Here is a 27895-nt window from a genome sequence, read left to right as displayed (position 1 = left end):
TGATTGGCAATCTGGGCACACCTGTTCTGGGTTGCCAATCAGGCTTTTTTATATGCCAGGCTGCCCTTCAGACAGGGCTGGGTCATTGTTGTTAGTCAATATATTGGTTATGCTGGCTTAGCTGAACATGCACAGCTTTCCCTGTGCTTTCTGTGCACTTCCTGCCGCGACCCCTGATTTGAAAATTTAAGACTCTTCTTATCTGCACGTCATCTCCTGTCTCGGCATCATGGGGTCACAACTACTGCGACTATGCAGACTTGTGACATAATATTGAACTATAATTATTTAATACGTGTTATATTGACAAATGTGCCATTTTAGACTGCCATACTGTTCAATGAAGGACCCTTATTACGTATGTCTGGCTAGTTTGCTATTGCGTGCTTAGCTGTTGTGTAGCCGCTAGCTACTAGTAGGAAGTAGCCTACAGCCCACCATGTTTACCTTTAGGAAATTATTAAAATGCAAGAGAAGACCAACCTTGTGTGCTTATTGGAGGACATTTAGATTTTAACTGGCTGTCCAGCTTTGTTGCAGGACTGCTTGTATCAGAGATTATAGGACCAATATCAATATCAGATTTTTCACTTTATATGTCACCTTAAAAAGGTTTATTTTGCCCTAGTTGGTGTCATTATCTCCACTACAACCTCACATGAGAGTTATTTGTTATTGTGACAGTATGTTTAATGGGCAACAAAACATGTTTTGTCATTGATTAATTCAGGACGTGACCTATGCATTGCTCAGAGTGTAATCTTCATCGTACACACCAAGTATGATGAAGATTTGACCTTGCAGAGTCATGTTGTTTACATTTTTGTGGTGAATCCTCACGCTGACCATCAACGTTTGTCTCATGTCCCTGATTTTATTTTGGAATTATTCAGTCAAAGATGCTAGGAGAAGTCTGTCAAAATACGATCTCTGGTTTTGGCCCAAAAAAACAGTTCAAACAATAATGGCAGACTTCCAGTTTGTTTGCAAAAAAGGGTTCTTGATGTTTTTTGTGTGTCATGTCATGGCATTTGCAACCAAAATTGGAGGTGCTACTGAGTGAGTTTTGACTGGGTTCAGGACCCCTGAAATATCCTATTTTTCACCAGTAGCACCAGTGCTACTAAATGAAAGATATTTGTAGCACATACATTTTTTGTAGCACAGAAAACATTTTGTAGCAATATGAAATGTCTTAAATATCCCAATTGCAATATCCAACACACAAGGGACACATAGGTAAACACAATGCCATAATAAGGCCTACTGCAACGCACAAACACAGAGAACATGCCTTAACTGTGCTAGCACTGTCACTAACACGAGCGATATGAATCAAAACTTATATATCGATGGAGTTTGGCCCATAAACTAACCCATAAATAGCAATATTCGTTGATGTAACTAAATATCTCTACTGTGCCTTGATTTTACATTTTTGGTACTGATGGAGATCCCAAATACACAAAAACAGGTACCAACAAGTAAGACAAGTAGGTTTTGCATAATAGAATCCCAACTTACAGTAAGACGTGTTTTGAGATAAGAAAAAAAGAGTCAAATATAAATCCAATCATCTTTAAAAAAAACCATTTAGCTTTGCTCAATTCTTCAGCTAACAAAAACAGAAAAGAACAAAATGTAAAATAAAATGCCCTGGTTTAAAGAGGACAGCAGCAACATGAATGATAATGATAAATGGGTTATACTTGTATAGCGCTTTTCTACCTTCAAGGTACTCAAAGCGCTTTGACACTATTTCCACATTCACCCATTCACACACTGATGGCGGGAGCTGCCATCAGGAGCAAGGGTGAAGTGTCTTGCCCAAGGACACAACGGACGTGACTAGGATCGTAGAAGGTGGGGATTGAACCCCAGTAACCAGCAACCCTCCGATTGCTGGCACGGCCACTCTACCAACTTCGCCACGCCGTCCCCATAAAAAAAAAACATGAAAATAATTTACCTTTAACAATGGTGCTTTTATAGATAAACATTATTATAGGACATACACACACATATTTTAGCCAAGGGACACCAACCTGCCAACTGTTTCATGATGCTGTGACAGTCTGTGTTCTGAAAATTACTTAAAAAAGGCATTGATTATGGTCAATTGTTACTTTACCAAAAAAGTAGTTGAATTACTAACGGAATTACTCTTCAATAATGTAATTAATTACTAGGGAAAGTAATTATTGCCTTACTTAAAAAAAAAAAAAAAAACGTCAAAAAGGGCTGCAACGATTAGTCGACAAATGCCGACAATAAAATTTGTCGCAGACATATGTATTTGTCAACAATAGTCGTGACGTCATCACTTGTGTTTTTCTGGGCGGAAGTGGGTCACTCGCAAAAACAATGCCAGTGCTAACATGTAAAGTTTGAGGATATGTCCTCTTATTCTTGTTAAAAACATGAATACCTTGCTCATCTTGCAAAGCCGACCTTGTTTTTATGGCAGCACATCTGTGATACACGAGCATTTAAAGCGGAGACATGATGTCGGACATTTGGAGGGAGGATGCGGCCTCAACCTCGGTAAGAGTGTTAGCTTCTACATTGCAAGCTAGCTAACGAGTGAGACAAAGTTGTGTGAAAAATAATTTTAGCTATAATTTTAGCCAAAGTCAGCCAGCTAAACTATCTCTACATCTATTCAGGTACGTTTTAAAGCGGCGTTATTTTGCAATGCCGGGAAAAATAAGGCGCTTTAACAAACAGGCACCAATGCGGCGGTATCATAAGATTAAACATACAAAAATCTATTAAATAGCCAACATTGTAGGAATTAATCAAATATAGACTGTTACAATTGAGTCTATTTGCAATGCCGAAAAAAAAGGCACTTTAACAAACTCGAACCGCGCGTGAATGCGCACACACACACTGACAGAGACAGTCTGGCACCAATTCGGAAGTATCATAAAATTAAACATACAATCTATTAAATAGCCAACATTTTAATAATTAATCAAATATATAAACTATATATAATATAAAATTCTACACATTGAGTTTATTAGAGTGCTAAAACTTCCAAGAATTAATCAATAGTCAATATACCAGTGTGCAGCTTTTTAAACATCATAAAATATTTTTCTTTTTGAGGAAGTTAGATTTTGTGTTTTGTTGTTTTTTTCCGTTGCTGCTATTTTAATGTTTTTAAATACATAAACAAGGTTAATTGTTTTTTTTTTAGCACTTTGCCTTTCCTTTCTTTTAAATGGACACCATTTTAATAGTCATTTAAATTTTTCTAACAGCTGAATGAGAAGCACAGTTACAGTATAAATAAATATTTATGAATGAATTAGTCATTGTTGTTGTTAGTTAGCACATGCCTAAAACAATTTAAGTTGCATTTAGAAGTAATTCAATATGCTAATAATATGCTTTATTGTCTGATTAGTCAACTAATCGTTAAGATAATTGTTGAAAAATTGATTACCGTTTTTTTCGGAGTATAAGTCGCTCTGGAGTATAAGTCGCACCGGCCGAAAATGCATAATAAAGAAGGGAAAAAACATATATAAGTCGCACTGGAGTATAAGTCGCATTTTTGGGGGGAATTTATTTGATAAAATCCAACACCAAGAATAGACATTTGAAAGGCAATTTAAAATAAATAAAGAATAGTGAACAACAGCCTGAATAAGTGTACGTTATATGACGCACAAATAACCAACTGAGAACGTGCCTGGTATGTTAACGTAACATATTATGGTAAGAGTCATTCAAATAACTATAACATATAGAACATGCTATACGTTTACCAAACAATCTGTCACTCCTAATCGCTAAATCCCATGAAATCTTATACGTCTAGTCTCTTACGTGAATGAGCTAAATAATATTATTGGATATTTTATGGTAGTAATAATAATAATAATAATAATAATACCTGGGATTTATATAGCGCTTTTCTAAGTACCCAAAGTCGCTTTACATGTTTTTCTGAACCCATCAATCATTCACACCTGGTGGTGGTAATGTGTTAATAATTTCACACATAAGTCGCTCCTGAGTATAAGTCGCACCCCCGGCCAAACTATGAAAAAAACTGCGATTTATAGTCCGAAAAATACGGTACCAAAATAATCATTAGTCGCAGCCCTAACTTTAAATAATCTGGCATAATTTTGATATGAGAGCAGTGTGTGCGTCTGTGTGTGTGCCTTTAAAAGGCGCTGCCTGTTGCCTGTTATGTCTGCGAGTCTGAGGTTTGAGCTGTTTTATTAGCTTAGCAGGCTAGCAGCGGAAGTTTGTCGGCTCTAATGGCAGCTCTTTTGAAACTTTCACTAGTTTGTGTTACCTCTGCTTAATAAATAGATTGAATGTGCTTCCATGGCTGTAAGATCCTGTCAACAACCGGGGGATCTTTTGCATGGCAAGTTTGTCACTTTATCATTGATTTGCTGTTGCATTTTCCCTCCGACCTTCATAGTTAGAAGCGTGCAGTGCAGTTTGTGTCAAGTTTTAAGGTGGTGAAAAAAACTCGGTTTTTGACTGACCAGTCAAACTGACCAACTAAGGGAAGGCTGAGTCAGCTGAGTGTGTAAACTAGGAGGAGCGGGGCTACCCCCTGTGCATGGCACATGAAGGGACACACCATCACAAACAGCCTTCAGTGCGCACTGAGTGATCACTTCCACATCAATCATTTGTCCATTTTGTTATGCCAGTTATGAGTGTATTTTAAACATGTTGTACAGGTAGGAAATCATTTTACTCTGGTTGGATCAAATTTGGATGGATTTCTTTCGGAGCAAAAAGCGCTGAAAGGGTTGAAATCCCTATTGGCACATGTGCGACAGGTTTTCTCTTTCACTTGTCCATTTAGTTATGCCAGTTATGAATGTATTTCAAACATGTTGTAAATAAATAAATAAATAAATGGGTTATACTTGTATAGCGCTTTTCTACCTTCAAGGTACTCAAAGCGCTTTGACAGTATTTCCACATTCACCCATTCACACACACATTCACACACTGATGGCGGGAGCTGCCATTCAATGCGCTAACCAGCAGCCATCAGGAGCAAGGGTGAAGTGTCTTGCCCAAGGACACAACGGACGTGACTAGGATGGTAGAAGGTGGGGATTGAACCCCAGTAACCAGCAACCCTCCGATTGCTGGCACGGCCACTCTACCAACTTCGCCACGCCATCCCACAGGTGGGAAAACATTTTACTCTGGCTTGATCAAATTTGGGTGGATTTCTTTGGGAGCAAAATCCGCTGAAAGGGTTGAAATCCCTATCGGCACACGTACAACAGGTTTTTTTCTTTCAAGTCACAGTCTATTTTTAGTTGCATTTGCAAGTAAATTTGTTGCCCCGTTCACCCCTGCCAAGCCTGACACGCTTACGAACTTGAGTTTTCATGCATGGTAAAATGCGAGGAAAAACAGAATAACGAAGTAATAACAAAAGCACTAGAAGACCGCAGTCGATAAAGTTGTCCTGAATCAGGACAGTGATCTGGATCACCCCTGAATCTAATTACTTGTTCTTCATCCTGTTTCTGACAATTCCTGAAAATTGAATGAAAGTGTGCCCATAACTTTTTGAAATATTTATAGCACAATGAAAGAAACACAGTGAACGCTTTTGTCTGTCATCCACTCTCTTTGTCTCTGTGGGAGGAGGCAGGGAAGCTAGCATCCACTCATCAGTTGAAGCTCATAACTTAAACATAAGGTAACGTAGCAGAAATGATCCGGATCAGCCCCAAAATCTAATCACTTGTTTCTTATCCCATTTTTGACATTTCCTGAAAAGTACATAACATTTGCCCATAACTTTTTGAGCTTTCTATAGTGGAATGAAATTAACGCAGTGAAGCCTTTTGTCAGTCATCCACAAGTTTGTCTCTATGGGCGGAGGCAGGTCCGCTAGCATCCGCACACATAGAAGTGTGTAAGGTAATGTAGTAGAAATGATTTGGATTAGCTCCAAAATGTAATCACATGTTCTTCATTCCAATTCTTGTCTCATCCACTCATCCATTTTCTACGGCTTATCTCGGGCCCAATGATTCGTTGATGAGTAGGTTTGGGAAACGTCTGCACTGCTTAGCCAAGCTAACTGTGATAGCCTGTGGAGTACGGGGTTATGCCAGAAATGCCCTCTACTCCCTCTGCGGCCACATTAACAGCTAATAAGCAGCAATAATCCCGTTAAATGCTCGGCCAAACAAGAGCCGGAGGGGCCGCGGCTTGCGCTGTCCATTGCATCATGGGGGTGGTATCTCGGCAAATGTGTGCCTGTGTTCTAGACAGGACCAGTGGTCTAATCCTCTTTGTCCAGCAGCGTGAGCAGTGTCACATTGTGCTCTTAGACACGTTCAGTCAGCAGTAGAGCCAGTAGTGCTTGCAGAGAGCCGGATGAAGGCGTGGGGGAGGGGTGAAGCGACAGCAGGCATGACACAGGATCCATAGAGCAAACAAAGCTTTCAAACTGATTACCACAGCTGTTTATTTGAAGAGCGGGAAAAAAAAGGAACGCTGATAGAGAAAAAAAACCTTTATTTTCCCTTCCTAGTAGGTATTTCTACTGTATATATTGTAAATGTAAAATTCTGAGTCTTTTTTCTAGTTTCTAAAGTAAGATTGCACTGTAATCTGGGAAATTATTGCCTGCTATATCCCATGTAGTCCAGCTATATATTAGTCACAAGTCATATGACAAATGTCAACATGGAGCGTAAATTAGTTTGTGGGTTTTTGCACCTTATATGTGTCATTTGTGTCCCCAGAAAATAAACTGTATAAATGCAGTGACACTTAAACTGTAAAATATTTTCGTATTAAGCAAAGTGCCTGGCACATTGATCTGATAGCATTATTAATGAATGCAATTTAAAAGATTCCTTTAAACTAAGGATGTCCTGATCCGATGTCGATATTGGTTTGACATCAGAATTTGTTTTTAATATTGCATTGGATTGCCTCAAAACTCTCCAGTATTAGCTGAAACAAACAGTCCTACCTGTGCAAAGCTGGACAGCCAGTTAAAATCTAAATGTCCTCACATGGTTGGTTTTTTATTGTATTTTAGTCAGGCCATTTACAAAAGGTAAACATGCTAGGCTATAGGCTACTAGGAGCTAGCAGCTGCACAATACGTAATATGCTTCAAACCCCACTTCGAAAAGCTGTGCACTGCAAAATGTGCTCATTGTCGCCATCAATCTTGATTTCCTAATTTTGATTTTTTTTTTTAAAAATCAGCAGAAATTGTTGCATTCATTTTGGTTTTGTAGGATAAAGACCTTTTTCCCACCTTTTACGGGGTGTCGTTAAGTGGCGACCCATCACCGTTCCTGTTCTGTCAACTTGTACAATGTTTGTTGTGAAAATGTAATTTTGCTGTATTTATGCAATGACAATAAAGAGCATACCCTATCCGTATGTATTATCCAGGTAATACATCTCCTAGGAGTGGGTACCTTATCTCATTGCAGATTTCCTTCTCATACTTCTTCCTGTTTCGAGCACGGCAGCAGCAGAAGAGGATGATGGCGGCAATGATGAGCATCAGCAGCACCGCAATTATGGCTCCTGCGATGATGCCGGCAGTATTGGGAGCTGATCACAGAAAATAAAGAGTTGATAAAGACTTGGGATGGCTCGATATCGCTTTTAAAAGTCCGATACGATATAATTTTCTCTTTTCTTGTCATAGTAATGACTGTACCAAAAAATAACCAAACTGTGGCTTTAATACTGGGCTGCGTACTGAACAGCCTGGATGTTTTATTTTGTTAGAATCTACTATGATAAGTTTTGAAAATTAGTTACTAATTAAGTTGTGGATTCAAACATGTACAGCAGATAATAAATTAATTAGTAAAATAATCGGAAAAAATATTGGAACGATCGAACCAAGAGCAGACCATGCGACTTTTCGTTTCTTTCTCGCCCTTTCTGGGTTTAAATTGGATGCCAAAGTTGACCAGCTCATCTGAGTATGTCATCATCATTCTACTATGCAGGTGAGAGACATTGTTTATAGGTAGCTAAGCTCCATAGCGTCGCAACTTGGAGCGCATTACTACCCATCACTAGCATTACTGTAAACGGACAAATGGTACCACTTTTATTTTTACAGTAAAATTCTGGTGACAGAGCTTCAAGGTTTTTTTCCATCGTAAAATCTACCTACAGTCATTTTTATAGTGCATCAATGTAAATGTAAAACAGTATCACCTATATTTCAACAGTAAAATGCTGGCGACTGACCTTCCAGTTGTTTTTTCACATTAAAATATATGGCCGTTTTTAAAGTAGATTACTGTAAATGAAAAATGGTACAACTTATTTTTACAATAAAATACTGACAAATGAGCTTTCATTTTTTTAAACTATAAAATCTATGGTCGTCTTCACAGCGAAATACTGTAAAATGGAAAAATGGTACCACTTTTATTTTTACAGAACAATTCTTGCAACTGAGCTGCCATTTTTCCCGTAAAACCTATGGTTAATTTTACAGCGCATTACTTTCAACGGAAAAATGGTACCGCTGTTATTTTTGCAGTATAATTGTGGCGACTGAGCTGCCAGTTTATTTTTTTTTATAGTTGAACCAGACTTTTTTTTAACTGTACATCACAGTAAGAGAAAAAAACAGTACCACTTTTATGTTTACTTCTAAAATAAAACTGATCATTTACAGTCCATTACTGTAAATAAAAAAAACTACCATTTTATTTTTGTCCAATAAAATTGTGGCAACTGAATGCCAGTTTTTTTTTTACCATAAAATCGGCGGTCATGTTCTTACAGTGCATTACTGTAAATGGAAAAGCACAACCACTTTTATTTTTATGGTAAAATTTTAATGACTGAGCTGCCAGTTTTTTTTTACCGTTAAATCTGCTGACTTTTTATTTTATTTTATTTTTTACAATGCAGATGACTTAGCAACAGGTGTGGAGGTAAAGCGTCTTTGTGAGAATACTTACGAGGTGTCACATTGAGATACAGTACACACTCCTCTGTGCCCACCCGGTTCCTGGCGATGCAGCGGTATGTACCAGATGCGCTGGCAGATGCGTTCCTCACATTAATGGTGCCTCCCACGGGGTCTGTGGCAAGGGCAAACGACAGAACATTGCAGAGATTCAGGTGCAACATGAACTAAGGAGAAGAAGGTGTGAATGTGACATCCACATTCTGAATGTTGAGAGTGAGTCGTTACCCATTAGAGCGGAAGCAGGCAGCACCTTGTTGTCACTAGTTTTCTCCAGCTGTATTGCATGGGCTTGGTGCCCTCGTTGGATGTGCACCTGAGAGTGATGTCCTTGCCCTCCTGTGTAGGTCCATCTGCTTGGCACCTGGGCTTGGATGGCTTCACTGTGGAGAAACAGGAGGAGGTGTATGTTAACTTTTGAGCACCGGTATTGTGCAATTCTTAAAGATTTGCTTTCTTTCAGACGAAGTAACAATTCAGCATAACAAGAAGTAATCAGAGTAATTGATACAGCTGCTGTCATTGCAGGGGCTGTCACTCAGGATAATGGAGATGAAGAAAGGAAGCGTGGTATTGCGCACACACGCACACAGTACTCAACAGGGTTTAGGGCAGGGGTAGGGAACCTATGGCTCGCGAGCCAGATGTGGCTCTTTTGATGACTGCATCTGGCTCTCAGATAAATCTTAGCTGACATTGCTTAACACGATAAGTAATGAATAATCCCGCTGGAAATCACAGTGTTAAAAATAACGTTCAAAATATAAAACATTTTGATGCAATTTAATTCATCCATCCGTTTTCTACCACACCTGTTCAGCCAATCCCAGTTGTCCTTCGGGGTACAGGAGAGTCGCATTAATGGTAAGAAGAATGTTATTTATTATTGGTTAGCTTCAGAATAACAATGTTATTAAAAAGAATAAGAGACTTATTATACTCTAAAAATTTTGGTCTTACTTAAAAATGCACACGGAAATACATTTTACAATATTTGGCTTTCATGGCTCTCTCAGCCAAAAAGGTTCCCGACCCCTGGTTTAGGGTATCGTTGTCAAAAGCATCAATGCTTTGATACCAAGTCAATACCAAGATGCAAAATAATAAATATACCTGCTTGTTTCCGTGTCGTCATATTGTACAGTGTACAACACGTTTTCCTTTGCGAGCCACATAAATTCTCAAGTCAGCATTGAATAACGCCTGTTGTCTTAAAAAACTATCCAGTGTTTCCATAAATGTACTTATTTGTGGAAGCCTGTCACAAATGCAGATTTGGCGATTTTGGTTTTCCGTCGCTTATAAACAAATGCATAACTCCACTTCACAACACACTTCATACGTGCCTGCCTTGCCAGAAATTAAGATGTTCTAGAAATTATCTGTTATGCACTTTAGTCACTTTGTCGCTGTATTTAGCAAGTAGCGGTACATATCAAAAGTGATTAAGGGTAAACACATAATTGATACCAATAAAAAAAGCATTCGATAAATATATAGTTTTTTCTTTGTTGGAAGAAACCCAAAGTTTCGAAGCAAATTGAGTTGCATGAACAATGGCACTCGCTCTCGGGTAACTGAACAACATAGTAAGTGATCACTGATCAGTGAGAGTGACATGCATGTTTGGTTGCGCCTCGACAGTATGGCAGCTTTTTTGATTTTTTTTAAAACGGTCCGTAGTCAGAATAAGGCGCTTGTAATCGGTAATACCACACTACCTTAGCTGCGCTCACAACAGCCAGCAATAAACATGCAAAAAATAGTTCTTGTCAGGTTTCTCTATGTTTACATTTTCACACTTTGAACTGTTTTGTTACACTTTTTTAAGCATTTCTTAAATATTCCTTATTTTTTGCACCTTAATTTTAAGAGGTTATTGTTAAGTGTTCAATGTGATTTTAGAATTTTGTTTACATTGATTTGTTTTCTAACATTGAGTTGACATTTCCTTTCCTTTCTGCCATGGAAGCTGAGGGGATCATAATCAGAGGACGGTTACAGTTTATATAAAAATGTTAACATTTAATATATTTTCCTGGTCCTTATTTTTGATAGATTTCGAAAAAATATAAATAATTATCAATATCGACCGAAATGAAACACTTTTATCAGCCATATCGCCCAGCCTTAGTTTTATGTCATGCATTTATTCAATGATCAAATACAAGCGGTCATGAATGGATTTGCTGCGTGAGTGAGAGTGGAGATCCGCCACCACAAGCCCAGGAAGTGTGCATTACCACAGCGTACAGAAAACCTTCAGAAGCGTGCAACCCAACCTTTATCATTTCCATAAATGCTAAGAAAACACAGCTTAGTGACACCTTTCTGTCGTTTGTCAACACTTTAAACATCACTGCTTTGCTTATTACACCAGGAAGGCAACAGTTTAGCTTGGGGGCCACTTGCTAAACACATCTTTTTTTAATGGCACATGGTAGAAATAAAAAAAATAAAAAAAGTAAAATAGGGCAAAAAGACAATGTAATGAAAAAAGTATGTTTTAGCATTTTTATTAGCCAATTCCATTACAAATTATATGATGTCACACGTCCACCATATTGAAAGAATGTTAATAACAATATCAGGGTTTCCCCTAGATTGCCAAGATACCTGTGGCAGTAGGGGCGTGGTCACCATAAGATCATATAATTTGCTATGATATGATTTTCTTTAAAAAGGCTAAAAAAATGTATACAGTACATACATTTAAAACAAGTATGTGTTATTAATTAGCATTAACTAGGGCTGTCAAAGTAATAATAGTTAACGCGTTATTGTTGACCCACAGGCTCGAAAATAGCTAGTAGACCTGCACAAAGAAAGGGGGACTTCATGGAAATCCCAGATTCAATTGCCGTGAGACGACATCATTGGAGCGAACGCTGAGCGTGCATTGCTGCCTGGAGTGAGGAGAAGCTTCACGTTTGTAGCCCGGAAGAGTTAGAGCTGCAAAGGATTCTGGGTATTTGTTCTGTTGTGTTTATGTTGTGTTTAGGTGCGGATGTTCTCCCGAAATGTGTTTGTCATTCTTGTTTGGTGTGGGTTCACAGTGTGGCGCATATTTGTAACAGTGTTAAAAAATATATAAAATAAAATACGACCACCCTCAGTGTGACATGTATGGCTGTTCCTCAAGTATGTCTTGCAACAACTTGCATGTGTCTGCAGAAGCCTCATACTACATGTGTCTGGGCCGGCACGCTGTTAGTATGGAGAAAAAGATGATGCAGTGACAGTTTCTAGAGGACACTTAAGGCAGTGCTATCCCGGCACGCCTGATTGGTAGATTCCTTCGGCTCGCACATAACGCTGTCAAGCGCCATTCATTTAAAACTCGCGGGCCGCACTAACATTAAACTTTCATATTAAGGTGGGGGCCGCAAAATAACGTCTCACGGGCCGCAATTGGCCCGCGGGCCGCCTGTTTGAGACCCCTGCTCTAAGGCCACATTTAGAAGCTACCACACCCAAGATTTAAACAACACAATGGCCCACTGAAAGTAACAGCCCGTAAAAGGTATGTCTGTGTGGCTTATGTGCTTGTGGTGTCTTGGCCTCCCACTGGGACAATGCCTGTTTCAGGATGAAACCTCAGCATGTACTTGAAGTCATGCTATGTCAATTATTGTGAAACCAACTCTGCAAGCTTTTGGATTTGTATACCATGTGTTGTTTGTGACTAGTGATTTCAGCACTATTTCGAAAATAAATATGAGTAGGAAGAAAGACTATGTATGGACATTCCTTCTCCTTTTACTTTTGAGCGGTGATATACAACTTAATCCAGGTCTCATGAAAAATATCAACAAAAATTTAGCGGAGTTGCATATCAAGGATCTTTGACAGCACCATCTCGTGGACACTTCTGGCATTGCCCTGATGAGGACTCCCACTGGCCCTGAGCAAGATGGAGAATTCACAATGAAGCTGAATTTCATGCCACCCATAAGCCAAGAACATTCAGCAAAGTTAACGAGTGCAAAATATGCAGCCAACAAGCAAAAAGAACTGAAATATTTTCAGACTGTAAATCATTCAAAGGTGATATGGGACTAAGAGGTCAAGCCAAAAGGCATATTAGGAGGCCAACTTAACATTCAAAGTCTTTTGTCAAAGTTTAAGGAAGTGAACCAGCTCCTGAGCAACTCCAATTTGGACTTTCTAGTAATGAGTGAAACTTGGTTACATGATAATATCCCAACCAGCATGATCAATGTTCTTGGTTACACATGTCACAGACAAGATCGTCAAAGTGGAAATATCAGAGAGGGATTTAAATGCTCTATTATTTAAGATGAAGTGACTGTCAGAAAGCGGCTTGAAGATGATCTGTAAAATATAATCCATGCAACATTTTGACCAAATAACCACCATTACATGTTATGTAGACCACAAGGAAGTGTTTTCAATTTAGAAAAAAATGATAATAATATGACTCCTAATGCGCCCTATAATCCGGTGCACCTAATATATGAAAAAAGATCAAAAATAGACCATTCATCGGCAGTGCGCTTTATAATCTGGTGCGCCCTATGGTCCGGAAAATACGGTAATCCAACCTCTCATGGTACAACCTTTTATCGTGATTTTGATGGAATGCTGAAACAATTTAACCTAGAAAATGAAACTATTTCATTGTGAGATTTTAATATAAATTGGATGGACAAAAATAAAAAAAACATTAATCAAAACAATAGTATCAAAACATAAACTGTGTCAACTTCCAACCAGAACAACTAAGAGTAGCCAAACCTTATTAGATTTGATCTTTACAAACAAACCAGAACGTGTCACTAAAACATATAATTTTGTGACAGGTTTGACCCTAATGACAAGAAAACTGACTAAGAAACGGTTTGCGGATTTCTTTTCTATTTCCAACGTTAATAAAGAAAAAAGGGCAATTCCAAAGCATAAACTTCCCCACTTTGAAAACATTAAATGGGATGATGTAATTCAAATTGAAAATGTAGATCAATGCTGTGATCAATTAACTGAAATGTTATCAAATACTATTCAGAAATTCACCTGTACCTGTACTGAAAAAAACACTGTTTGCCCTGGATAAACAACGCCATTATTCAACTTATGAAAAAGCGGGACCTAGCACTGAAAATATCATTAAAAACTAAGCTACAAACAGATATACTGGTTTTTAAAGGACTAAGACAAAGAACTGAGAAAGTCTTAGTCTTTTTACTTCATGCAGATGTTTGCTAAGTCTCGAGGAAGTAGTTCACTCATTTGGAAACATATTAATAAATTAACCAATCGCAAATCTACTTCAGGAAATTGTATATTTAAACTACATATTAATGGAATGGTTAGTAATGATGCTTCAGAAATGTTATTAATTCTGTTCAAAAACTTGCAGCCAGTTTTATCCCAAGACCGCTACCATGCAATGATACGGAACATTCACCCTCATTTGTTCACATAACACTGGCTTATCAAAACAAAATACATTAAATTATTAGCCGTCTGAACAATCGATAGTCCACAATTACAGAATGTTTAACAGGCTGAATATAATTTTAATAATAAGTAGGTAGAGAAGATTAAAACATTGTCAAGTACAGAATATCAGAAACATTCCTTCAGGTAGAAAAAATATCCCCCAACATCTTTGACAATGAAAACATGATCGTAACAATCTACATTCTGTGTTGTTAATGTTTGAAACTGGTATCTAAACAATGAGTGCTCCTAAAGCAGGAATACACATTCTGTATTCCAACAAAATACAAACTCTGGCAAGACACCAAAACACTGCAGGTATTTTTTAAATTCTCTTTAAAAGGGTTTTTGTATCCTTATTGTTTTGAGCTGTTTCAAAATAAATAACGTTTAAAAACCTTTCATTTAAGCAAATTAATTGTCCAGTGAGCTGTTTCAAAATACATAACGTTTAAAAACCTTTCAGTTAAGCAAATTAATTGTCCAGTGATGTTATCAAAAGCTTAGAAAATGATCTGTCTATATCACTTAATGATGAAAAATTACATCTTTCTGCGATTAATCATGATTAATTTTGAGTTAACTATGAACAATTATCGCAATTGAATATTTTAATCGTTTGACAGCCCTTGTATTAAGATATATTGTTATATTATATCATTTTGCCATGTTTTCAATTGCTGCTTATTGAACAATGTACTTTTTTGAGAATTGTTCACGTGTCTAGAAATTTTTGGTGACTTTTTCGTTATTAAAAACGACTAAAAACAAATCTAGCATCTTTTTCTGATGTCATCATAGAATGTAGTCGTTTATAGAGACTACTTCTGTCACTTGATGTTCCCGACGAAAAGAGAGACGTAGCAAGCATGACGTCGCAATTGCTCGCGCTGGCGCTCCAGTTGGAATTTGTCTCCGTAAAAGCCGCCACTGTCCTCTTAATATTTGCACATTTTATAAATGGCTGTTAGCGGGTATGCCAGGGATATATTAAAATGACGTCCACATCGCAGACATGCTGACTTTACTCCAGAAATCGGGTGCGTCTTGTTTACATCACAACAACCTGTTTCAGTAGTGATTAAAGTTTTTTTTTGGCAACCAAATTTTGGTGCTTCACTTTGTCAACAGTGCGCAAATAATAGGCTATATATATTCATTCATCCTGTAACAACCTACTGTTGGTAATGTTTTATGTTTGTGTGGTTTTGATTTGATGTTTTTTTCCCCCCCATGATCTCAAACACACGCGCCTGACAGCGGATTGGTGGAGAATAAGGAAGTATTGATGTGTGTCCGGAGGTAAAACCTGTTATCAGAAGATTCTTAATAAAATAAAAAAATGGCGAGCGTGGGACTTTTGACTTCTTTTGGAGGCTACAATGCATTGTAATTTGAGATGTCGGCCGATAAATGCTTTAAAATGTAATATCGGAAATTATCTGTATCGTTTTATGTTTTTTTTGTTTTTTTTAATTAAATCAACATAAAAAACACAAGATACACTTACAATTAGTGCACCAACCCAAAAAACCTCCCTCCCCCATTTAAACTCATTCACACAAAAGGGTTGTTTCCTTCTGTTATTAATATTCTGGTTCCTAAATTATATATCAATATATATCAATACAGTCTGCAAGGGATACAGTCCGTAAGCACACATGATTGTGCGTGCTGCTGGTCCACTAATAGTACTAACCTTTAACAGTTAATTTTACTCATTTTCATTAATTACTAGTTTCTATGTAACTGTTTTTATATTGTTTTACTTTCTTTTTTATTCAAGAAAATGTTTTTAATTTATTTATCTTATTTTATCAATTTTTTTTAACAAGGACCTTATCTTCACCATACCTGGTTGTCCAAATTAGGCATAATAATGTGTTAATTCCACGACTGTATATATCGGTATCGGTTGATATCGGTATCGGTAATTAAGAGTTTGACAATATCGGAATATCGGATATCGGTAAAAAAGCCATTATCGGACATCCCTATATGTAATATTTTAATTTGTGTTCATGTAAAATAAAACTTATTTTTAAGGTGCGGTGTCTATGATTTTCCCGCGGTGGTGCGCCACAATTAGTTTCATTAGGTTACATTAATATTCATTAACCCTGAATATTGTTTGATGTACTTAAAGGCTCCCACGCCAATTAGTTAAAGACTGTTATTAATCAGTATATTCATAATCACAGTTTTGTTTGTTTTCATATACTTACAATACTTAGTTATAGTTTTTTTTATGTATAGTTTCCTCTTCGCAGATGATTCTGATATTTTAATTCTGTTGTTGTCTTGTGCTCTCAAATACTTGACACTTCGTAGTGAATTTAAAAGTACGTGGGGTCAGTTTATTTTAAATTGTGGTATCGATAAGTATCAAGCATAGTGAAAATCAATAGGTATCGACTACTGAAATTCTGGTATCGTGGCAACTTTACTTTAAGAAAGAGGTGCAGATTTTCATTTTCCAGCAGAATGCGTGCAAACCCTCTCCGGTCAGTCTGAGCTCTGGCAAGAGATGAGACAACGACTTTAAAAACAAGCAGCGCTCCAAATTAAAAGCAGACCAACTCTACTGCGGGGAGAGAAACATAGAGAGAAAACTTGCCAAAAACTGAGCTAGTGCTGACTGACATCATGGTTGTGGGTTCAACACGAGCATAAAATGATGAGAAGCAGGTGTCAGGAGGAAGGGTGCCGTCTCTCTGCCAGGATTAACAGTAGACTGACAGTGCTGAGCGCTCCCAGTATTATTATAAATACAAACTGGATCAGCAGACATTAAAAAGAAGGAATAAATGAGCAAGCGCTGATGGACAGATGGTAGTGTGATGGAGGCCAAGGCTGGGCTCCTGCTGTCATGTGGTACCTCCACACACACACACGCACACACACGCACACACAGACACATACATCAGTAGACTACACACCATAAATGTCAGAGAGTGATGGAATTCTAAACATCTTTTAAAAGGTAAAAGTGGTCACGTCAAAAGGCTCACATTAGGACTGATGTCCAACCAGCAGATTTATGTGTTTGGAAGATAAGGTTGTCGATGTGGGCAGGAGGCGTGGAGTGTGGATGGTAGAGAGATAAATAATAAATAGACTATAAATGTTTCCACTTTTGGAAATGTGATATTTCCAAACATGAGTAATGCCATAACTCAATCTGAATGCTGCAATATCCTCCTCAGAAGCAGCGTCCTCTGCGGTAGACATTTTGTTTTGGTCTTTTGCTTGTCAAACAAATAATAGTCAAAGTTATGCAAAAACAAAATGTCCACTGCAGAGGACGATGCTTCTTAGATGAATTTCGAAGTCCTTTCCAGTCGGCAGGAAGCCTATTTAGTTTCTAATTACATTATTTCATAAAACTCTAGGACTGAACGATACAGGAGACCCTTAGTTCCAACAACCATGAGGATGTTTAATACAACTTTGAACAACAAAGGCCCCTGTTCATCAAGACTGTAGTCTGGACACACAATATATAATTTTTGTTTGATGCGTTTAATTTTTATTTTTAGACGTGTCCTTTTACCTTTATCTTAGCCTGTTTTGTTTTTTTTTACTTTTTGTATTCTCATTCTTTTAATGTGTACTGTTTGAGCCATGAGAGATACCTGAATTTCCCCAAGGGAACAATTAAACTATCTATCTATCTATCTATCTATCTATCTATCTATCTATCTATCTATCTATCTATCTATCTATCTATCTATCTATCTATCTAAACTATTGTAGTTGTTTGTAGTATTATTGTTGTGTTGTTAACATTAATGTTTAAACTTAAGTTGTAATGTTGCAGATATTTAGAGTAAATTAGTATTTGTATTTTATTGATAGTTGAGAATATCGTTTTTACAACGTAGCTGTAGTTCACAAATTGGAAGTGATGTCATCGGAATTAAAAAGTTTGGCAGAAAAGACAACAATCGTCCGTTCAAACCAGCAGTATCTATATACATCTTATGCCTTTGGTAGCCACAGCCAAGATATTGAAGGATATTGAGTGGTCCAGCCAGAGCCCAGACTTGAATCCTATCTCTGGAGAGATCTGAAAATCTTCCCACCCAAGCTGATGGAGCTTGAAAGGTGCTGCAAAGAGGAATGGGCGAACCTACCCTAAAATAGGTGTGCCAAGCTAGTAGCACCGTATTCAAAGAGGCTTGAGGCTGTAGTTGCTGCCAAAGATGCATCAACAAAGTATTTCCAAACATGAGTAAAGCCATGGCTTTACTCATATTTGCAGCTTGAGAGGTGCTTCACAGAGGAATGGGGGAACCTACCCAAAGATAGGTATGCCAAGCTAATAGCATCGTATTCAAAAAGGCTTGAGGCTGTAATTTCTGCCAAAAGTGCATCAACAAAGTATTGAGCAAAGGTCGTGAATACTTATGTACATGTGATGTTTGTTTTTTTGTTTGTTTTTTAATACATTTACAAAATAATTTAAAAACACTTTCACATTGTCATTATGGGGTAATACGTGTAGTATTTTGAGGACAAAAATGTCTCTTTTCAATTTTGGAATAAGCTGTAATATAACAAAAAATAAAAGGGAAGCGCAGTGAATACTTTACAGATTCACTGTAATACATAAATAACATACATACATATATACACACACACACACATTATACACACGCACACACATTATATATATTATATATATATATATATATGTATATATATATATACATATATATACATATGCATATATATACATATACATATATATACATACATATACAAACCCCGTTTTCATACGAGTTGGGAAATTGTGTTAGATGTAAATATAAACGGAATACAATGATTTGAAAATCATTTTCAACCCATATTCAGTTGAATATGCTACAAAGACAACATATTTGATGTTCAAACTGATAAACTTTTTTTTTTTGCAAATAATCATTAACTTTAGAATTTGATGCCAGCAACACGTGACAAAGAAGTTGGAAAAGGTGGCAATAAATACTGATAAAGTTGAGGAATGCTCATCAAACACTTATTTGAAAAATCCCACAGGTGTGCAGGCTAATTGGGAACAGGTGGGTGCCATGATTGGGTATAAAAACAGCTTCCCAAAAAATGCTCAGTCTTTCACAAGAAAGGATGGGGCGAGGTACACCCCTTTGTCCACAACTGCGTGAGCAAATAGTCAAACAGTTTAAGAACAACGTTTCTCAAAGTGCAATTGCAAGAAATTTAGGGATTTCAACATCTACGGTCCATAATATCATCAAAAGGTTCAGAGAATCTGGAGAAATCACTCCACGTAAGCGGCATTACCGGAAACCAACATTGAATGACCGTGACCTTCGATCCCTCAGACGGCACTGTATCAGAAACCGACATCAATCTCTGAAGGATATCACCACATGGGCTCAGGAACACTTCAGAAAACCACTGTCACTAAATACAGTTCATCGCTACATCTGTAAGTGCAAGTTAAAGCTCTACTATGCAAAGCGAAAGCCATTTATCAACAACATCCAGAAACGCCGCCGGCTTCTCTGGGTCCGAGATCATCTAAGATGGACTGATGCAAAGTGGAAAAGTGTTCTGTGGTCTGACGAGTCCACATTTCAAATTGTTTTTGGAAATATTCGACATCGTGTCATCCGGACCAAAGGGGAAGCGAACCATCCAGACTGTTATCGACGCAAAGTTCAAAAGCCAGCATCTGTGAATGTATGGGGGTGTATTAGTGCCCAAGGCATGGGTAACTTACACATCTGTGAAGGCACCATTAATGCTGAAAAGTACATACAGGTTTTGGAGCAACATATGCTGCCATCTAAGCGCCGTCTTTTTCATGGACGCCCCTACTTATTTCAGCAAGACAATGCCAAGCCACATTCAGCACGTGTTACAACAGCGTGGCTTCGTAAAAAAAGAGTGCAGGTACTTTCCTGGGCCGCCTGCAGTCCAGACATGTCTCCCATCGAAAATGTGAGGCGCATTATGAAGCGTAAAATACGACAACTGTTGAACGACTGAAGCTCTACATAAAACAAGAATGGGAAAGAATTCCACTTTCAAAGCTTCAACAATTAGTTTTCTCAGTTCCCAAACGTTTATTGAGTGTTGTTAAAAGAAAAGGTGATGTAACACAGTGGTGAACATGCCCTTTCCCAACTACTTTGGCATGTGTTGCAGCCATGAAATTCTAAGTTAATTATTTGCAAAAAAAAATAAATGTTTATGAGTTTGAACATCAAATATCTCGTCTTTGTAGTGCATTCAATTGAATATGGGTTGAAAAGGATTTGCAAATCATTGTATTCCGTTTATATTTACATCCAACACAATTTCCCAACTCATATGAAAACGGGGTTTGTACATATATATGAATACATATACATATATATGTATATGTATATATATAAATATATATATACACACATACATATATATACACATATATAAAAAAAAATATATACATACATATACATTATAAATGTATATGTATATATAATATCGGCAGTCCAATATTATCGGCCAATAAATGCTTTAAAATGTTATATCGGAAATTATCGGTATCGGTTTCAAAAAGTAAAATGTATTACTTTTCAAAACGCCGCTGTGCGGAGTGGTACACGGACGTAGGGAGAAGTACAGAGCGCCAATAAACCTTAAAAGCACTGCCTTTGCTTGCCGGCCCAATCACATAATATCTACAGGTTTTCACACACACAAGTGAATGCAAGGCATACTTGGTCAACAGCCATACAGGTCACACTAAGGGTGAATGTATAAACAACTTTAACACTGTTACAAATATGCGCCACACTGTGAACCCACACCAAACAAGAATGACAAACACATTTCGGGAGAACATCCACACCGTAACACAACATAAACACAACAGAACAAATACCCAGAACCCCTTGCAGCACTAACTCTTCCGGGACGCTACAATATACACCCCCCGCTACCCCCTAACACCTCCCCACCTCAACCCCGCCCACCTCAATCTCCCCATGCTCTCTCAGAGAGAGCATGTCCCAAATTCCAAGCTGCTGTTTTGAGGAATGTTAAAAAAAATAATGCACTTTGTGACTTCAATAATAAATATGGCAGGGCTATGTTGGCATTTTTTTCCATAACTTGAGTTGATTTATTTTGGAAAACCTTGTTACATTGTTTAATGCATCCAGCGGTGCATCACAACAAAATTAGGCATAATAATGTGTTAATTCCACGACTGTATGTATCGGTTGATATCGGAATCGGTAATTAAGAGTTGGACAATATTGGATATCGGCAAAAAAGCCATTATCGGACATCTCTAATATACATATATATAAACAGTATATATATATCAATCAATCAATGTTTATTTATATAGCCCTAAATCACAAGTGTCTCAAAGGGCTGTACAAGCCACAACGACATCCTCGGTTCAGAGCTCACATAAGGGCAAGGAAAAACTCACAGCCCAGTGGGTTGTCAATATGAATGACTATGAGAAACCTTGGAGAGGACCGCAGATGACATATGATATATACATACATATATATACATACATATATATATATACACGTATATACACACATATATATATATATACGTATATACACATATACATATATATACATACATATACATATACTGTATATACATATATATATATATATATAAACATATACATATATATATATATATATATACACATATATAAGCGGTAGAAAATGGATGGATGGATGGACGGATGTATATATGTCTATATATATATATATATATATATATATATATATATATATATATATATATATATATTATATATATATATATATATATATATATATATATATATATATATATATATATATATATATATATATATATATATACATCCATCCATCCATCCATTTTCTACCGCCTATTCCCTTCGGGGTCGCTGGAGCCTATCTCAGCTGCATTCGGGCGGAAGGCGGGGTACACCCTGGACAAGTCGCCACCTCATCGCAGGGCCAACACAGATAGACAGACAACATTCACACTCACATTCACACACTAATATATATATATATACTACCAGTTGTGCCCATAAGTTTACATACCCAGGGAGAATTTATGATTTCTTGGCCATTCTTTAGAGAAAATGAATGATAACACAAAAACCTTTCTTCCACTCATGGTTAATGGTTGGGTGAAGCTATTTATTGGCAAACAACTGTGTTTACTCTTTTCAAATCAAAATGACAAAAGAAAGTACCCAAATGACCCTGATCAAAAGTTTACATACCTAAGTTGTTAATACCGTGTATTGCCCCCTTTAACATCAATGACAGCTTGAAGTCTTTTGTGGTAGTTGTGGATAAGGTTCTTTATTTTCTCAGATGGCAAAGCTGCCCATTCTTCTTGGAAAAAAGCCTCCAGTTCCTGTATGTTCTTGGGCTGTCTTGCATGAACTGCACGTTTGGGATCTCCCCAGAGTGGCTCAATGATATTGAGGTCAGGAGATTGAGATGGGCACTCCAGAACCTTCACTTTGTTCTGCTGTAGCCAATGACAGGTCGACTTGGCCTTGCGTTTTGGATCATTGTCATGTTGGAATGTCCAAAAACGTCCCATGCGCAGCTTTTGGGCTGATGAGTGCAAATTTTCCTCCAGTATTTTCTGATAACATGCTGCATTCATCTTGCCATCAATTTTGGCCAACTTTCCTGTGACTTTGTAGCTCACACATCCCCAAAACATCAGTGATCCACCTGCGTAATTCACAGTAGGAATGGTGTTCCTTTCATCATAGACCTTGTTGACTCCTCTCCAAATGTAACGTTTATGGTTGTGGCCAAAAAGTTCAATTTTGGTCTCATCACTCCAAATTACATACTTGATTGAAATATATGTATTTGAGAAACAATAATTTACATTTTTAAAACATTTTTTAGTTTGTCATAACCTTCCTTTTATTTTTCTGACAACATTAACAACATTGAAATTGCACTTTTGACATGAGTGCATTAATGAAAACAAAATAAACTCTCAGCTTCTCCGCCACCACACAGTTCAGAGCACACACACACCACTGCTATGTCCGCATATTTCAAGTTCCTGGTACTCAATGTGGTCCGAATTGAATCATTTTTTATTAGTTACCCTCATTAAACTATTAATTGAAGCAACAGAATATAAATCAAGGCTTCTTTTTAATCAAATTAATTGTTGCAGCCATACTACAGCGTATTATTACCAGTTGTTGACTTCTTTTACACCCGTACGTCTTTTACACTGTAAACGTCACTAAACAATGCTCGTTCGTTTGGGAATGTCATTATTTTCTATGAGAAAAAAGCTTAAATATCCAAACAGCATCCCAGGACGGATTGCGCTGAACCTTTAAGGCCCCACCATACTGACTGAATGTAGGAAGTTAAGTTGTCAGAGAAAATAAACAATGTAGAGTAGCGGACATGTAGTGCTGAGCTGCAGGTGACTACTCTCCTCCTCTTAATTTCATTGTCCAGCTGCAAGCCAAAGACAACAAGGGAGGCTTCCTCGTGTCCAGTATATGAACACAGGAGAGCAATTGTTGCCCTGTTGGTGTCAACATGTGCGTATTGCTGTACGAAGCATGTGACAAGGCAAAACAATTGCTGTATATATTAGTACGTATGTTTGTTTATGTCCACCCTGTGACAACATCAATCTGAAGGTAAAATGCAGAGCAGACAGCAAGTTGGCCTCGCTTCTTCTTGTCAATGTGTCTTTGCTAAGAATGTCCCCCGGCCCTGAGGTCAATAGCTAGCAGCCTGTCAGAGATGTAGCCTGCAGCTGAGGTCCTCTGTGGCTCTCTGTCACATGCACTGTAGCTTCACAAGTCAGCATATTAACCGTGATTGAGCTGGGTCACATTTAGCTGATGTGCTTCTCTGCTTCCAACTACCGTACTTTCCGGACTACAAGGCGCAGTTAAAATCCTTGTTTTCCTCAAAACTCGACAGTGCGCCTTATAACCCGGTGCGCCTAATGTACGGAATAATTCTGGTTTTGCTTACCGACTTCGAAGCTATTTTATTTGGTACATGGTGAAATGATAAGTGTGACCAGTAGATGGCAGTCAAACATAAGAGATGCATGTAGGCTGCAATATGATCGCAGTCACACACAAGAGATACGCGTAGACTGCAATATGACACATATAAACAACACCAACATCTTATATGTTCCATTACACACGGCGCTCAAAAATCGATTAAAATGTTTTAGTACGACTTTGGTAAACTATGAAGCCACACCGCTCGATGGATTGTACTGTGCTTCAACATATGAGTATTATTATGGTGTGTGTATAAGGTAAAACATAATCTGGTGTTTTGTTTCGCAATATTATGCAAAATCAACTTTTCTTACCTTCTTGTACCTGCTGATCTGTATTTGGGATCTGCATATGTCATGAAAAAATGCGCACGTCCACCTTTGTAGTCCATAGTCGATAAGCTTCTTCTTTTTCTCTATCTTCTTGTTATTGGACCTTCATCCTCCGCTGTTGCCATTTCTAATATAAAGTAGTGTAAAGTTCTTACTCATATGTCAGTAAGATTGCCATGAAAGCACTAAAACATACCGGTTTAGTGCGTTTACATAATTCACCCAAGGACCTTTAGTTATTAGTTCCGGTCAGACGGTTTTTCACGGGACACATTCCCATTGCACTAGTGAGCCGCGGATGAGGAGATGTTGCTCCGTTATTGATTTAAGTCAAGACTGAATGTCATTAAAACAGTTAGCTCCATCTTTTGACACTTCCTTCACTCCCGTCCTTGCACGCTACAACAAAGATGACGGGGAGAAGACGCTGCTTAAGGTGAGCCACGTAAATAAGACCGCCCACAAAACGGCGCATCCTGAAGCGACTGTCAGAAAGCGGCTTGAAGATGATCTGTAAAACATAATCTATGCAACATTTTGACCAAAGAACCACCATTACATGTTATGTAGACCTAAGGCTGAAACGATGCGTCGACATAGTCGACGTCATCGGTTACGTAAATACGTTGACGCCGTTTTTGTGCGTCGACGCGTCGCATATTTACATCACACTACCGTCATGGCGGAGCGCAAAGCAGACGATGCGAGCGAGGGGAAAAAACCACGCCAAAAGTCGTCAAAAGTGTGGGAGTATTTCAATAAACGGCCTAATAATGTTGTTGTATGCACACTGTGTCGAGTGGAAATGGCCTATCATAGCAGCACAACGGCTATGAACGAAAATTTGAAAAGAAAACACCCGACAGCGTTCTTGCCATCAACATCAACTAGTCAATCGTCCGCGTGAGTACACGTTGTCATCATTACACAAAAACATGAATGTGTCATTTGTATCTGTGTTGTAAATTCATAAACTGAAGCACCGTTTCGCTCTGAGAGGCGCGTTTGGCGTGCCTGTTCAGTGTTTACAAAGACGCGGTCCTCTTTAACGCTAACGTTAATTAGTTGTGCAAATACCTTTTACAACCTTAACAATTACATATACTATGTACAAACGTACAATTAACTTTCACTTTAATCATACTATCATCATCATCATCATCGGTCTTACCTCTCAGTTCCAGCCACATCGACCCCTTCTGAGCGCCTATTTTCAGCTGCTGGGAATTTTGTAAACAAGAAAAGAACCAGCCTCACTCCAGAGCATGTAGACATGCTAACCTTTCTTCATTACAACTGTTAGTCACTCACTGGAATGAGTAGAATTGGTTAATGTGTACTGTGTTGGACTGGATGTTTATTTTGCACATTTTAAAAACAATACTTAATGTTTACAGTGCTCCAGAATATTTAGATTGGCACTTTTTTGTGCTGGACGTTTATCTTTATTTTTGCACATTTTAAAGCAAAATAAGCAATACTTTTACTTTTGTTGAAATGTTTACACTGTTGTTACAGAATATTTCATTTTTCACTTTTTTGTATTGGATGTTTATCTTTATTTTTGCACATTTTAGCAAATAAGTAATACTTTTACTTTTGTTGAAATGTTTACACTGTTGTTACAGAATATTTCGTTTTTCACTTTTTTGTATTGGATGTTTATCTTTATTTTTGCACATTTTAAAGCAAAATAAGCAATACTTTTACTTTTGAAATGCTTATACTATTGCAGAATATTAAGATTTGCACTGGATGTTTACTTTTATATTTGCACATTAAAAAGCAAATAAGATACTTTTAATTTTGTTAAATGTTAAAAGTTTTAAATGTTTACATTGTTACAGAATATTTTGTCATGTTATTGTCAATGTTGACTGAGTGGCCATACTTTTTTTTTTGTAAATAAAAGCCATGCCTTTTGAAAAAACTGGCCTACATTTATTTTTTCATCTTCATTTTAAATTAAAAAAAATTATCGGTAAAAGGAAAAATAATCTATAGGTTGATCGAAAAAAAAAAAAAAATCTCTAGATTAATCGAAAAAAATAATCTATAGATTAATCGATAGAAAAATAATCGTTAGCTGCAGCCTTATGTAGACCACAAGGAAGTGTTTTCCATTTACAAAAAAAAAAACAATAATATGACTGGTCCGGAAAATACGGTAAATCTAAGGGCACAAGAAAATAAACAAATACTGTGTTTCCCATACTTTCATCTACTTGTGGCGGTCTGCCACAAATAAATTTGGACCGCCAGAGATAAATTTGGCGCTACATAAGCCAATTAATGAATTGTTCTAATGATAAATAAAAACAAATTTGATAATTTTGCTTGTAATAATACATTGCCATGTCCGTGTGTGTTTATTTTCTTCCTCTGTCGCTTTCAAACAGGGTACAAGAGGGTTCACTCTGTGCATTGCGCTTATTTATTAGCAGAATTAAATGAATACTGCGAATCCTCTTCTCAATTATCCACAATCTTTGTCTCGGTGGGCGGAGCTTACATACACGAGATGCACCGACAGAACCTTGATAGTCGCGAATGAGAAGCACACAAGATGGGCAAATAATTTAAGTATGCCAAATTTGTTGGACAGTGATGGCAATAAAAAAGCTGACAAAACAAACCACCCAACACCCAGTTTATCCTGATGTTCAATATTTGTTTAAGTGTAATTTTTGACATTTTAATTGTTTTACTTAATTAGGTAAAGGTTCTTGACCTTCCAATAAACGTTTATTGCATTTGAAAGGGTTACTTGCATTGATATTGTTGTTATATATTATGATTACATTTGTGCTTAATTTGGTCTTAAAACAATGCTGACAATAATATTAGTTATCTGCAATAATCAAGGGTAAATATATTGTCCAGCAAAATTTGTTATCGGCCCAGGCCTAGCGCTTCATGTTAACTATGCACATTGACTTTAAAAGTGTAAATTTCCTACTCTATTGGTGCCAATTCAGCTCAGTTCAGTTCAGTTTCCGTTTATTTTGAACACGATACAATGTAATGCATCAAATTTTTCCAGTTGTTTCATTACAG

The 27895-nt window shown here is 37.4% G+C and overlaps 1 protein-coding gene across 1 annotated transcript in view; it reads right to left on the bottom strand.

The window, feature by feature from the left end:
* Positions 1–27895, bottom strand: part of LOC133650787 (coxsackievirus and adenovirus receptor homolog) — a 133030-nt gene that overhangs the window by 2382 nt on the left and 102753 nt on the right. The window contains 4 exon segments of the mRNA XM_062048434.1: positions 7455–7593; positions 8973–9095; positions 9209–9253; positions 9256–9363. Coding sequence (XP_061904418.1) covers positions 7455–7593; positions 8973–9095; positions 9209–9253; positions 9256–9363 — 415 coding nt within the window.

Source organism: Entelurus aequoreus, linkage group LG05 (assembly GCF_033978785.1).
Source record: "Entelurus aequoreus isolate RoL-2023_Sb linkage group LG05, RoL_Eaeq_v1.1, whole genome shotgun sequence".
NCBI classification, from domain to species: Eukaryota; Metazoa; Chordata; class Actinopteri; order Syngnathiformes; family Syngnathidae; genus Entelurus; species Entelurus aequoreus.
The sequence above is the reverse complement of the archived record's forward strand: the minus strand, read 5'-3'. Positions and strand labels throughout refer to the sequence as shown.